The 12,559-nt window shown below is 36.5% G+C and overlaps 2 protein-coding genes across 6 annotated transcripts; both read right to left on the bottom strand.

Annotated features, from left to right (window-relative positions):
• Positions 1–1,299: 1,299 nt before the first annotated feature.
• Positions 1,300–10,473, bottom strand: LOC104890298 (putative protease Do-like 14). Of its 5 annotated transcripts, XM_048643571.2 has the most exons (12): positions 10,143–10,473; positions 9,973–10,060; positions 8,792–8,884; positions 8,518–8,700; positions 8,310–8,443; positions 6,114–6,325; positions 5,771–5,852; positions 5,207–5,349; positions 4,899–5,019; positions 2,783–2,849; positions 1,785–1,877; positions 1,300–1,656 (listed from the first exon to the last, which is right to left on the bottom strand). In XM_048643571.2, exons 1-11 carry the CDS (start codon positions 10,155–10,157, stop codon positions 1,819–1,821), a joined length of 1,197 nt encoding a protein of 398 aa, XP_048499528.1. In that variant the 5' UTR covers positions 10,158–10,473; the 3' UTR covers positions 1,300–1,656; positions 1,785–1,818. The 5 variants fall into 5 exon arrangements, with proteins under 5 accessions (XP_048499528.1, XP_048499527.1, XP_010674030.1 ...); XM_048643570.2 differs by lacking the exon at positions 2,783–2,849 and having other exon boundaries at positions 9,973–10,057; positions 10,143–10,462; XM_010675728.4 differs by lacking the exon at positions 2,783–2,849 and having other exon boundaries at positions 10,143–10,460.
• A 118-nt stretch (positions 10,474–10,591) lies between these two features.
• LOC104890299 (probable histone H2A.1) lies at positions 10,592–11,553 on the bottom strand. The gene is made up of 2 exons (XM_010675730.3): positions 11,262–11,553; positions 10,592–11,025 (listed from the first exon to the last, which is right to left on the bottom strand). The coding sequence occupies exons 1-2, from the start codon at positions 11,466–11,468 to the stop codon at positions 10,780–10,782; spliced, it is 453 nt and encodes a 150-aa protein (XP_010674032.1). The 5' UTR covers positions 11,469–11,553; the 3' UTR covers positions 10,592–10,779.
• Between the last annotated feature and the right edge of the window lie 1,006 nt (positions 11,554–12,559).

Here is a 12,559-nt window from a genome sequence, read left to right as displayed (position 1 = left end):
GTCATTACACGGGCCGATCTATGAATTGGAAATGTTGTTCCTGTTACAAAAATAGATAATTTTGTATCTAATTGTGTAAAGGAAGATGCATATCTATGAATAGGAAATGTTGTTCGAGTATCTACAGGACCTAAATTATCAACAGGCTTCCCAAACACGTTAAAAATTCGTCCGAGAGTCGCTCCGCTGACTGGAACACTTAAAGGAGCTCATGTATCAATAACTTCCATTCCTCGCATTAAAACAACGAGTAGAATAATGTTTGGTGGCAAATTCAATGAATCGGATTAGAGTCATTAGACGGAGCAATACTTACAACCGCAATTTAATCGAATCAATGATTTTACTCGCAATCGATTCAGAATATTAATCAACAAATCATCTTGCAATTCCTCCAGTATATTCATCCCACCAACTACCATAGTAATCAATCACGGAGTACTAATTACTAAACAAACAACAAAGATTGAAAAGATTATTACCTGCAATTTCACAAAACCCTTTCTTACTGTTAATTAAGCTACCCAGTTTTGTTTTTTCTTTTTCTACAAATTTGTTATTCAAGTGTATCCAGATGGTATGGTGGTGATTGGTGAATGAATGAATTTGCAGAAAACTAGGCAATCGAGCACTTTCTTCGTTGGAATTGGAATTGGAATTGGAATTGGAAAGAGAAAACCCTAAATCAATGTTTTATTTTTTTCTACTGTAATATTTTAATTGTCTTTGGCAGCATGTTAAAATGTTTTTTTTTTTTGGCGAAAAGCTTGTTAAAATGATAAATTAGTGTTTTGGTGCCTACCGTCAATGTCATTGGAATTTGAGTGTATTGATACTACTATGTCCCAAGTAGTGGGTGGTAATGCGCTCGGTCGGTTCGTGAACAGTTTGAGCTCGGGTTAGTCAAAGCTTGGTCATAGCTCAGCTCCGATTTGAGCTTGGCTTGAGAACTTAACGAGCCGATCCAAACTAGGCCAAGCTCGTGAACAGGCTCGATTATCATTTTTATATAAAAAATTATTAAATTTAAATCACTTTAAAAAGATTTAGGAGAATTAGTATGTGACTCCTGAAGAGAAATAGAAAGTATCAATTTTTTATGGGCCAAGAGAGAAATGTGACATAGCAAAAAATGATGTTTCATGTACTTCCTTCGTTTCGTTTTAAATGAAACAAAGGGGTATTTTCTGTGAGATATAAAATATTCTTTTGTTGCATTTAAAACGAAACGGAGGAAGTAAAAGATAATAATATAAAATTAGTGAGTCCATTCCAAAAACAGGGAAAAAAGGAAGAGGATAAACTAAAAAGGAAAGTGGATAAACTAATAAGAGATGGACGGAGTACTGTATAACGTAGCCAATGGAGATCTCCAGCAAACCTTTACAGAAAAGTAAAGTTAACTTGGAAGTTAAAACTACAGCCAAATACCTAGCCAATCAGAGAAACAAGATCACTGTTGAAGGAAAAGAAAACAATATGCACTATACTCCTAAACAACTTTTTGTTTTTGGTTCAGTGCATCATCTGGCGTCTGAGTTACATGTCTGGATTTGCTTCCTCCGGGATGACAGTTAAGGTTACCACAGCATTGTTTGCTCTCTTCACAACCACCTTCAGGGGCTTCCCCACTTTCTCATCCATTAAGTCTATTATCTGCAAGAAGTGCAGTATTATCAACCTCAAATTACTGTAGAGTAGTTCTTTAGCTTGCAAAGTATGTTAAACTAAACAATTAACAGACTACGCATTCAAGCAAAAGAACCGGAGCCTGAAAATGGTACCTCCTTTATGCTTCCAACAGACTTTCCATCAAATTCAGTGACAACGTCTCCTGGCTGGAAACCAGCACGATCTGCAGGAGAGCCTGGAGTAACCTGTCTCAGAGAAGGGGGTTAGTATTACACAGCACTCTTAAACAACGAACAAGCTAATCAGACGTCTGAAATCATAAGCAAATGAAAACATTGTCTAATATATGAAACCAATAATGCTGATGCAAGCAAAGAACATAGACATGTACACACAACGCATAGAAAGTCATAAGCCATAAAACTATAACAAGCACCAAGACGACCAAAAGATTAGCATAGAAAGTCATAGCATGTACACACAACGCATAGAAAGTCACAAGCTATCCTACACTCTAATCCATGATCCATCAGACATATGCTAACACAACTTTCACCTCACAATTTTCTCCCTTTCTGATTTTATATAACAATATCATGAAAGATCTGATCCCATCACCAAATCTAGAGAAGTTGAAGGTTGATCCCAAAGATTTAAAAAAAAGCCTCTAGTCTCAAGGATTATATGGTCAAAAATAGGTGAGGATGAGGACTTGGCCACTTGGGTATAAAGTAAAATACTGGAATAATGCATAGACAAGATACAAAAATGACGAAGCCTTTATCGCAATAGAACCGAGATGCACGGGCAAGATAGTCAAATTTTATTATTTCTTTCAATCTAATTTGAAAATTCTTGTCAATAACAGACATAGCTCGCCACTTAAGAGTTTGGTACGAGTAAAAAGCATCTGAATTTCTCTACAATACTTCACTGAATAATCTGTCCTTGCATTAATAGAAGCTGAATATTACCAACACAACCCTGTAGACTTTTGCCCCCAATTCATAATCCCAAAACAGGAGTGAACGGGAAATGCTAGAAACACCTCTGAAACCATTAGAGTTAGTGTTGAGAACTTTTAAATGGCAGTTTCAGAATTCTAATGTGTCAAATTATTCTCACAAGCACAGCTATATACTTAGCTCACCTAGCGTAATTTGTAATGCACATCTACTAGCGATAGCGATAGTGACCGCACTTCTGAGCAGTTCCATCTACCAAGCATATGAGGTATTAACTATTAAACACAAGCATATCTATAAAAGTATGATATGGCAAAATGAATTATTTCAAAAGTTCCTAATGCATCTAAGCCTGAGCATCTTCTACATTGAAAGTGTTTATAGTCAATAATTCAATATTAGGTGACCAAACTATACCCCTTATCCGTGATCAGCTTGGCCAAGCTAACTGTAAATCTACTCATTAAAACATCTTCCATATTTGCTGCATGCGTGTAACTTTGCTACCATTTCGGGAAAAAAAATTAAAGGTATGCACCAACATGAGGTGAATAATGGCCTGAATCTACAAATATGTGTTATGTTTCAAAAGTAAATCAAAGAAGTGAATATAAAGCTTCTAGAAAAGAAACCATGATTCATGAAGCTACAATTGCGACTAAAGCACCTCTATCAACATCCAAAAAGACATGCATCCATCAGCATGAGATGAACTACACCCCTATCTGCAAGGATGTGTTACGTTCCAAAAATAAACCAATGAAGCGGATATAAAACTAACAAGAAACTGATGAACCAACCATTGGGACTAAAACACCTCTATAAACCTTGGGAAATGCATGCATGGATGCATACTCAAGGCTAGCCAATCTTTGCAGGATTTATGTGTTTGGAAAGTGGGAAATGGGTTATCCATCAGGGCAACTTCTCAAGCTTGGGTAAACGGGAATATCCCTACTTGTAGAGACGGGATTACCCTACGAGAAGCAGCAAACACCACGGTGGCAGACCTTATACTACCAAACAATCACGGGTGGAACTTCCTTCGAATCCATAACCTTTTTACCCCCAGGGATGCCAGAAGTATCAAATGCATTGAGTTACCTTCTAGTCCTACCGAGAGAGATAAGATTTATTGGCCTATGTCTCGATCCGGCAACTATTCTACTAAATCCGGATATGGAATATTATTACAACAACAGCAAACAGAAATCAGCAGCATGACAATACCAGAGTATTCCGATTTTTTCCGACAACTCTGGGGATTGAACATCATGCCGAAATGGAAATTATTTATTTGGAAAATATGGAACAATAGTTTGGCCACATCAGCCAACCTATTCCATAGAGGGATTTCGATAGATAACCAGTGCCAAACTTGTTTACATGACAATGAGGATGATCAGCATATTTTCCGGTTCTGCCCTCTAGCTTTAGAGGCATGGGAAGGAAGTGATCTCCAAATTCATCAACACCCTCAACCGGGTTTATCGATGGCGCAATGGCTTGGTTTTTGGTTCGGTAAGTATATTAAGGAAGATGGTTATGGAGGGATTCGATTACAGCAGTTTATAGGTACAGTGTGGGCTATCTGGAAGACACGGAATGAGCAAATATTCCGCCAGGTAAGAGCCACAAGTGAGGTATTAAGGACCTTTATTCGAGAAGGAGAGCAAAACCATTCCCGTTTCATTGCGAACGATACCCCTCTGATTTCAGCTCCTCCGGCGCCTAACTATGAATTCCCTCCTGGGTTTACATTTGTCAATATAGGTCAATCGGCTATTGGTAAACCGGACATTATTATCCAGACAGATGGTTCTTGGGATAAAAACTCGGGGTCGGGGGGTTCTGCCTGGGTAGCCCATAAGCATGGTCAGTACCTTGGTAGCCAAGGAACGTTTTTGTATGCGTCCTCAGCCCTACAAACAGAAGCAGCGGCCTGCCTTTTAGCTATCAGAGGGGCTCGCCTAGCAAATTTCTCAAGAATTCTCATTATCACAGATTCTATGGAACTGGTCCAACATCTACGCCACCAACAGCAGGCTGCCATAAATACCCAGCATACTCTAAAGGATATAAGGACGGAAGCAGGTTATCTTCTAGGGTGTCGCATATTGAAGGTCCATCAGGATCAAGTCCAGCAGGCTCATTTGTTAGCTTTAAGTAGTAGAACTAATAGTAATAGTTATATTTAATTTCCGATGTAAGTTTATCTGATGTCAAAAAAAAAAAAAAAAAAAAAAAAGTAGACCAATAAAGCAAATATTAAAGCTTTGGAAAGAGAAACTATGAACCTACCATTGGAACTAAAACACCTCTATCAACAATAGGAAATGCTGGATCTCTCTCTTTAAGCTGAGATATGATCATCCCATTGAGGTCAATCATTTTGAGTCCAAGCCAAGGACGAACAACTCTCCTGCACCATCAGCAAATTCAGCGGCACATCATACTCAGATGTTAATATGCTGAAATGCAAGATAAGCATGACAAAGAACAAAGAAAAACTACCTATGAAAATTAGGGGGAAAACAAAATAAATATACTTGTATATAATTCAATATTATGGTGCCTGAAGGATAAGTTCCAAGTATCTGATGCAATACCCTCTTTTCTTGAACTGGTCAATGATTTTACTGACAGAGTCAATTGGCACAGAAAAGCTCAATCCATCAGCAACTAGCACTTTCATGTTATTGACACCAACAACCTCACCATCCATATTAACGAGAGGACCTCCTGAATTTCCCTATAAAAGATATAAAAACTTAGGAGAGAATGAGTAACTAATTAATCCCCTGCCAAACTGGGTCTGGTGAGATGCAAGCAGCATTTGCCAATAACAAAGCGAGGCTGTTGATAAAGTTCACTCAGTGTGTTAAAAGACAAGTACATTAAAAAGAAATGTAGCAATGTACAGAATATTCAATTTAATTTTCAAGTGGTTCTTGGACCAATTAATCACTGGCATTAATTCAGACATTACAAAACATATGCACAAAGACAAAGAGGTTCAGACTTCAAAGTTTCTAGGTGGATATAGAACACTAGCAAACAAACATGCACTAAAACGACAAACAGATGATTTTCTCTTCTTTTTCCTTCTATTGAAATGCGGGTGTTGGGATTTGTTTTTGAGTAACACTAGCAAGAAAGAGAGGCAATCTTACCACATTAATGGCACAATCTGTCTGTAAGTATTCCCTTCTCATTCCACCAAGTCCCAGATCACTGCTTTTTCTGTCAACACAGCTGCATTTCCCATGCAGAAAGCAAACAATCAAGACCCACACTATGAAAGATAATTGGCAAAATGCAAGCACAAGCAATATAATGTCAAACTAATACGGTCACATAGCATTAGCATCTCTAAACAAGACGCCATCCTTGAAATTGCAAGGTTCAACAGTGAATTGGTTGACAATATAATTATGTTCGGTCTATTTTATACAGTATGCAGTAACAAAATTACAACCACAAAGTAGCAATACATCTTGAAAAAGATTTCTATACCTTACAATGCCAGCTGTCACGGTATTTTGGAGGGAAAGAGGGCAGCCCATTGCTATCACCCAGTCTCCAGGACGAAGCTTGTTTGAGGAGCCAAGTTTTGCAGCTGGTAGTGGTGATCTAGGTTTGATCTTTACAATTGCTATATCGGAATGTACATCAGCATTTAATACTTTTCCCTCAAATGTTCTACCGTCTTGTAAAGTAACCTCAACCTGTAAATGTCACTAACTTTTTGTTAATTGTTCAAACAGATGAGTCTCACAATAATCCAATAACAAGCCTCCAAGTTACAAAGTAACGCCAAACAGACATGTTTGAGAGACAATAAAGCCAAAGGCCTAAATCTACAGATGATGTAAAAAAAATGCATACATATATTCTGCAATTTTGTAGCAAAATTACAGTGATATAATTGTGTCAGTGTCTTCGGTCTATTCTGCAGTCTCCCACATGGCCCTGCGCTCCTGCCTTGGCCAAACTATCATTCTCAAATTATGAACTCAAATGTTCCAATCTAAACCTTGAATACTTGATACAACATAACACTTTGACACTCAAATTAGACCAAAAGTTTCCAAAGTATACCAGTTCTGAACATTCAGAATCTAACTTATGTCTTGGTAAGAATGCTCCAGTCAAAGTAAAAACGATGCACCAATTTTACTTGAAAGCTACCCAAATCAATGCATGTCTCAAGAGTAAGTTAATGTGAGCCAGTGAATAAAGGAGGATAGCGCAAAGCTCAGTAGCTCACAGCATTGTGATAAGTCAAACTTCAGGTGATGTATTGCAATTTCTTTCAATTTTCCTTGTTGCATTTCAGACTTTCAGTCAGGTTGTGTCTGCTGGTTTACTTCCATATGAGTAAGGTCTTTTCAGACAGAATATTTTAGGATATAAATCGATTAAATTATGAAACATCCACAGGAATGATTCCAACTACGGCTGGAATTCTCATAATAATCCTAACTGTAAATTATTCCATAAAATCTCAGTTATTGAAAGTCGAAGGTGCCTTCTTATAATGATCTAATAACCTTATAAACATAATTTAGAAGGTCAATTGATGATGTATCAAGCTCCAGTTCACAAGCAGGGGAGGTGATGAGCAATAAAAGAAAGAGGTAGAAAAACAAAAATAACAAGTCATTGGTTGCTTGGAGGTTGGGATCATAATCAGAAGGCAACCCCCCTTAAGTTGGTGGATTAGTCCGAAAAAACCAACAGATCATAGCTAGGAAGAACTTTATGGGGAGACCTCCCATCATTAGGATTGTTCTCACAAATTTTTCCATTAAGTTATAAAATGATTCGAGTTAAGACAGCTGAGATTTACACTGAGGTCTGTCTGGTGAAGATGGTGATAGAAGAGCTCCGAACCATTGATCTTGCCCAAAACAAGCAATTTTCAGCAAGTTACATTGCCCTTTCTACAATAGGAATATAGGATGCAAACAAACAGCATGATAGTGACTTGCCTCTATATATCCTTTTCAACAAATTTCCATGTTGGTTCCTCTCTTATCTTAACAGTAATTTTATATAAGAAGTTAAGAACACTTCCAGATTTTTCTAAGAAGGTTCCCTTTATAATTTACTTGCATTAATTGAATGAGTTGCAAAAATGAGCAAAATCAACTTTTCAAGGTTTTTCGATGAAGGACAAGATCTCTTGCCAAATTTTAGTTCTAATATAACGACTAATAGCTAAAAGCCTAAACTTCTCAATTACCTCCATATCCAAGATGACTTCAGAGAGATTAAAATTGACAAAAGCAGCATATAGCCATCATTAGCGCAACAGAAACTACAGTTATAAACCCAAAATTAGCGTGAGAGACCCTAATGATTATGTCAAAAGACAAAATAGAAGTTACAAATCATAGGTAATAGCTATTCCCTGTATTTTTTGGGGAGAAGGGGGGATACTTCATCCAGTCTAACCTTACAACTGAACACACATAAGACTCAAGATGGAAATATGGAACCAAGGGTGAAAAGCGATAAAAATCCAAGCCATATGATAATTATAAACAAGCATCTAAAAGTACAATATTCAGCTATAGTTGATAAAATATAATTGCCAAGAATACTAAAAACCAACTAGTGTAAAATTTCTATTGCGTATTTACAAAAAAAAACCATAACAGACCGATTACACAGAGTTTAGAAGGAGGGAAGTAAGAGATAGCTCACCTTCCCTTTTGATGAAGCTCTCATACCCTGAAAGTCGACAACCACATGGGCACAAGTCAAAATAGTACCATCAGAATCAATAATGGTTCCTGAACCGATACTCTTTCCCATAGTCAAACCATAGATTCCTGCAGCTATGAAAATATCTTTAAATGCTCAATACATCTAAAAGGAAATTAAAAGGAACACACAGCAACCATAAAATTACCCTGAGGTACAGACAGATTGACAACAGCTGGGCTAACCTTGGCAGCTGCATTGGTGATGGTATCTCTAGTAAAACAGCGTGAACAATGAGTGGACCCATCTGTAGAGGCTGAACTGTTTGTATCAACTGTAGGATCAGGTGCGACTCTAGAGAAATGGAGCGGATAAGAATCATTTCCCACAACTACACAATTGAAATGGTGTGAAGATGAGAAAAGGTATTGAATTGATAAATGATCTGGAGTATGGCAAACTAATCAAAATATGTGAGTTACCAGGCATCACGGAACCCAGAGAAAATAGTGCAACTCGCCATGGCGCCGATAATAAGTCACATCTCGTTGGAAGGGATAGAGTAACATCAAATCCTGTGTTTCAAAAGCCAATTACCACCAAAGCATAAGCAAAAGGCAAAAAAGAATACGCCACTGCTGCTTTCTAGTAGATCTATCGTTAGACAATTACAAGGAAGCAAGGCAGGACAGTACATAATACATCCCAAAGACACTACTATCGAAGCACGCCGATCCTGACATGGTTATCACATCCAGGAAAGAGTATACACACCAACTCAACTACTGCCAACCAAACATCCCTCTAATCATCATATAGAACTTCAGGGCATTCAAACACTCAGCAGCTTAGATGGAATACTTCATTCTTCCAGAGCATACAATATTTCTTTACTGGAAACCGACACTTTTGAGATCCCGAACCCTTCTGAATTCTAAGAGTCTTTGTCAAATCAAGCAATTTACTAAGTGGGTTCAGCTACCTACAATGCATCGCCTTGGGCTTGCACTAGCAATCATAAGTCTGGAATTGGCTTCAAACCAATGCTACCTAATTCGCCAATTCGCCCAAAATGGACCGAAAAATGAACCAAAACCGACCATAATTCTCTTTTCTCAATTCGCAATTCGCAGGGCATTTAGAGAATAAGGTAACACTGAATTTTAAACAAATATCTTTCAGATATTTTAGACAGAAAACAACCTCATTTCACTGCAATGCATCCAGACTTCGATAACTCAACTACAAGGAAGTAACAAATTACAACTTACAACTCCACAAATGACCAAACACAAATTCAACTAACTCATGAGTGTTAAAAAAAACTCACTTAAACAAACTCCCTCCTGAAACTATAAGCCTAGAACCTACTATGTCGTCGTCTTCAAATGTAAAGTTCCACTGACCTAGGCAACCTAAGTTCATAACTCTCCATATTGTGGGAAGTAGAACTTTCTCGAAATCCGTCAGCCAAACAACTCAACATTTCTCCACTACCCCAAAACTACTTCCCATGTTTTTTCATGTCAACCAAATAAGCACCATAACGGAGAAAACCACAATCACAGAATTTCAGAATACAATAACATATGAAATAATTGTAAACCCCTAGTTTTCTCTAAAAAGAACACAAATACATCAAAAAATGGGAAGAAAACTCAACTGAAATTAGAGTCAGAAACAACATTTGTATATAAAACCTCAGAACCCAAAGCAGCAACCGCCAATGCACGTATCAACGATGATTTCTTCTGCATAAACACTTCCATTATTATCTTTCCAGAAAAAAAAAAAAAATAAGCTTCATCTTCCAAAAAAAAAAAAAAAAATTACCAGCAACTGCCTCATTCTTTACAAAATTCCACCTTCCTCTGCAAATTAAACACCCGAAAAAAAAACTACTAGAATTTTTCAAGTAAAATCAAATTCCAAAAACAAAAAATTAAATACGGTTGACTTGGGAAAAACAAAAACACTACAAAAGCCCATTTGACAAAGTTGTTCGAATTTGGACTGGGCTAATAGGCCCACCCAGATCACAATCTTTTAATACGGAAATTTACTCTGAAAATTAGGGATTTATACGCAATAGTCGAACTTCCGACCACAAGGTTGGAGGGTGAGAGCTCAATTGTTGAGCTTCCACATGATTCTCACCCAGATCGCACAATAAAAAAATTTATAAAAAATACACCATTTTATCTTTATATTTTGGCGCTTTTTATGACGATATCGTAAAAGGCAAAATAAAATAAAAATAAAAAAATAAAAAGAGAGAAATGTGCAAAAGAAGGAACTTCATTTCCATTTCATATATCATTGAAATAACACAAGATTAAACCATAATAATCCAAAAACTAACATTACTACCCATCATAGTTTCCGATCTACAAACCCAAAAAAAAACCTAACCCTAATATTACTTAAAACCCAAAATTTACATCCATAAAGTAAGATTATAGATTAAAAACTAAGCCTTCTTAGGAGATTTAGTAGCCTTTGATGGAGAAACAGGAGTATTTTCCTTCTTAGAAGATTCAGTCCTCTTAGGTAAAAGAATAGGGTTAATATTCGGCAATACTCCACCATGTGCAATTGTAACACCATGAAGAAGCTTTCCAAGTTCATCATCATTTCTAATTGCTAACAGCACGTGCCTTGGTATAATCCTACTCTTCTTGTTGTCACGTGCCGCGTTACCAGCCAACTCCAACACCTGCACATTATAATAGAATTGAGACCATGTTAATTTTTGTCGTCGTATTTTGAAATGACTAAAATATCCTTATATAACAAAAAAAACATTACTAAAAAAGAAAAATTGTCAACAATTCAATAATTACTAATTTATAATATATAATTAATAATTAATTTAATTTTCTAAATCTCTTAAAAAAAATAATTTTCTATGTGTTTTTACACAGATTGTGTGCATATAAAACTAGTAAATACCTCGGCAGCGAGGTATTCGAGGACAGCAGCGAGGTAGACTGGAGCACCGGAGCCAACACGTTGAGCGTAACGGCCTTTTTTGAGGAAGCGGCCGATACGGCCAACGGGAAATTGGAGGCCGGCTTTGACGGAACGAGTGACGGATTTTTTACGGTCGCCGCCACGGCGGCCGGCGGCGCCTTTGGAGGTGGTTTTACCGGACTCCATTGATGAAGATTTGAGAGTTTTTTGTTTGGGGGGATTTTTGAAGGAGAAAGAGTGGGAATGTTTTTTTGTGAATGGTGGAAATGAAATGAGGGAGTATGAGGGTATTTATAGGTGGGGGGAAATTGGAAATTTTAGATTTTGAGTTTTGGGGGGAAATTTGGGAGATTGGATCTAACGGTTGTAAAAGATGACATGTTGGCAATCCGTGTGTTGGGTGTTTTGGCCAATGGGATTTGAGTGTTTTAAGTGGGGGAGATTTTGGAGGAATAAGAATTGTACTCTCCACGCTACAGATTTTATTAATGAAATTCAAATTGACTTTTTGTCGACAACGTTGAAATAAACATTGTTGGTTTAATAAATTAAATATTGTTTGTTCTAGAGTTATGAATAAACTCATTAATAATAATAGGAGTGAAAATGTGAAATATTAATTCTAATTCGTTATTGAATTTTCAATTAGTACCAGCGGATGATCTTGAATATTTGAAATTGGAATGCAAAATAAAAGCTTAACTTATTATTATAATTACTAAAAGAAAATGTTGATCTCTATATTTGTTGAAAATGATGTATTTTGGAAGTATGTTAAAATGGGTCTATTTTTCAAGATCTAAAAACAATTGTGTTGGTAATTTCAATTTATTTTTTTGCTTTGTATTTCTAAAACTATGGCTATATGAAGATTACCAATGTTTTTTCTCACTCCTTTAGTACACAAGTGTCACCGGATTTATGATTACCAAATATTTTGCATCCTTGCTTATCAATATTGTATATCTATAAACCTAAAAACTTTGTCTTAATTTATAAAATGGAGATGTAGTTGCCACGTAAGGGTTATATAGATGCGCCTATGATTACTACTCCATATATTGTCAATGTAATCCATTCTAATAGGTGGATATCATATTCATTATTATGATATATTGTTGTACATCTATACTTTTTTCGTTTCGAAATATATGGTGTTCGGGATGAAGTTTCCACAATTTTTTTATAACGGATAAATTGTGCATTAATTGAAAACAGAATTGCATCCTAATGCTAATACAACCTAACAAACACAAATAAACTAAAGTGAGCGCCAC

This window comes from Beta vulgaris, chromosome 4 (genome assembly GCF_026745355.1).
Source record: "Beta vulgaris subsp. vulgaris cultivar EL10 chromosome 4, EL10.2, whole genome shotgun sequence".
Classification (NCBI taxonomy): Eukaryota; Viridiplantae; Streptophyta; class Magnoliopsida; order Caryophyllales; family Amaranthaceae; genus Beta; species Beta vulgaris.
The sequence above is the reverse complement of the archived record's forward strand: the minus strand, read 5'-3'. Positions and strand labels throughout refer to the sequence as shown.

Bases quoted from the DNA above. Each gene is read 5' to 3' on its own strand.
- LOC104890299 (XM_010675730.3), bottom strand. From the start codon at position 11,468: ATGGAGTCCGGTAAAACCACCTCCAAAGGCGCCGCCGGCCGCCGTGGC. The intron at 11,026-11,261 runs GTATTTACTAGT...TATAATGTGCAG, and splicing joins TCGAATACCTCGCTGCCGAG to GTGTTGGAGTTGGCTGGTAA.
- LOC104890298 (XM_010675728.4), bottom strand. The intron at 8,885-9,972 runs GTTGAGTTTTCT...TTTGAAACACAG, and splicing joins TGTTTCTGACTCTAATTTCA to GATTTGATGTTACTCTATCC. The intron at 8,701-8,791 runs GTAACTCACATA...TCAATTGTGTAG, and splicing joins TCTGGGTTCCGTGATGCCTG to TTGTGGGAAATGATTCTTAT.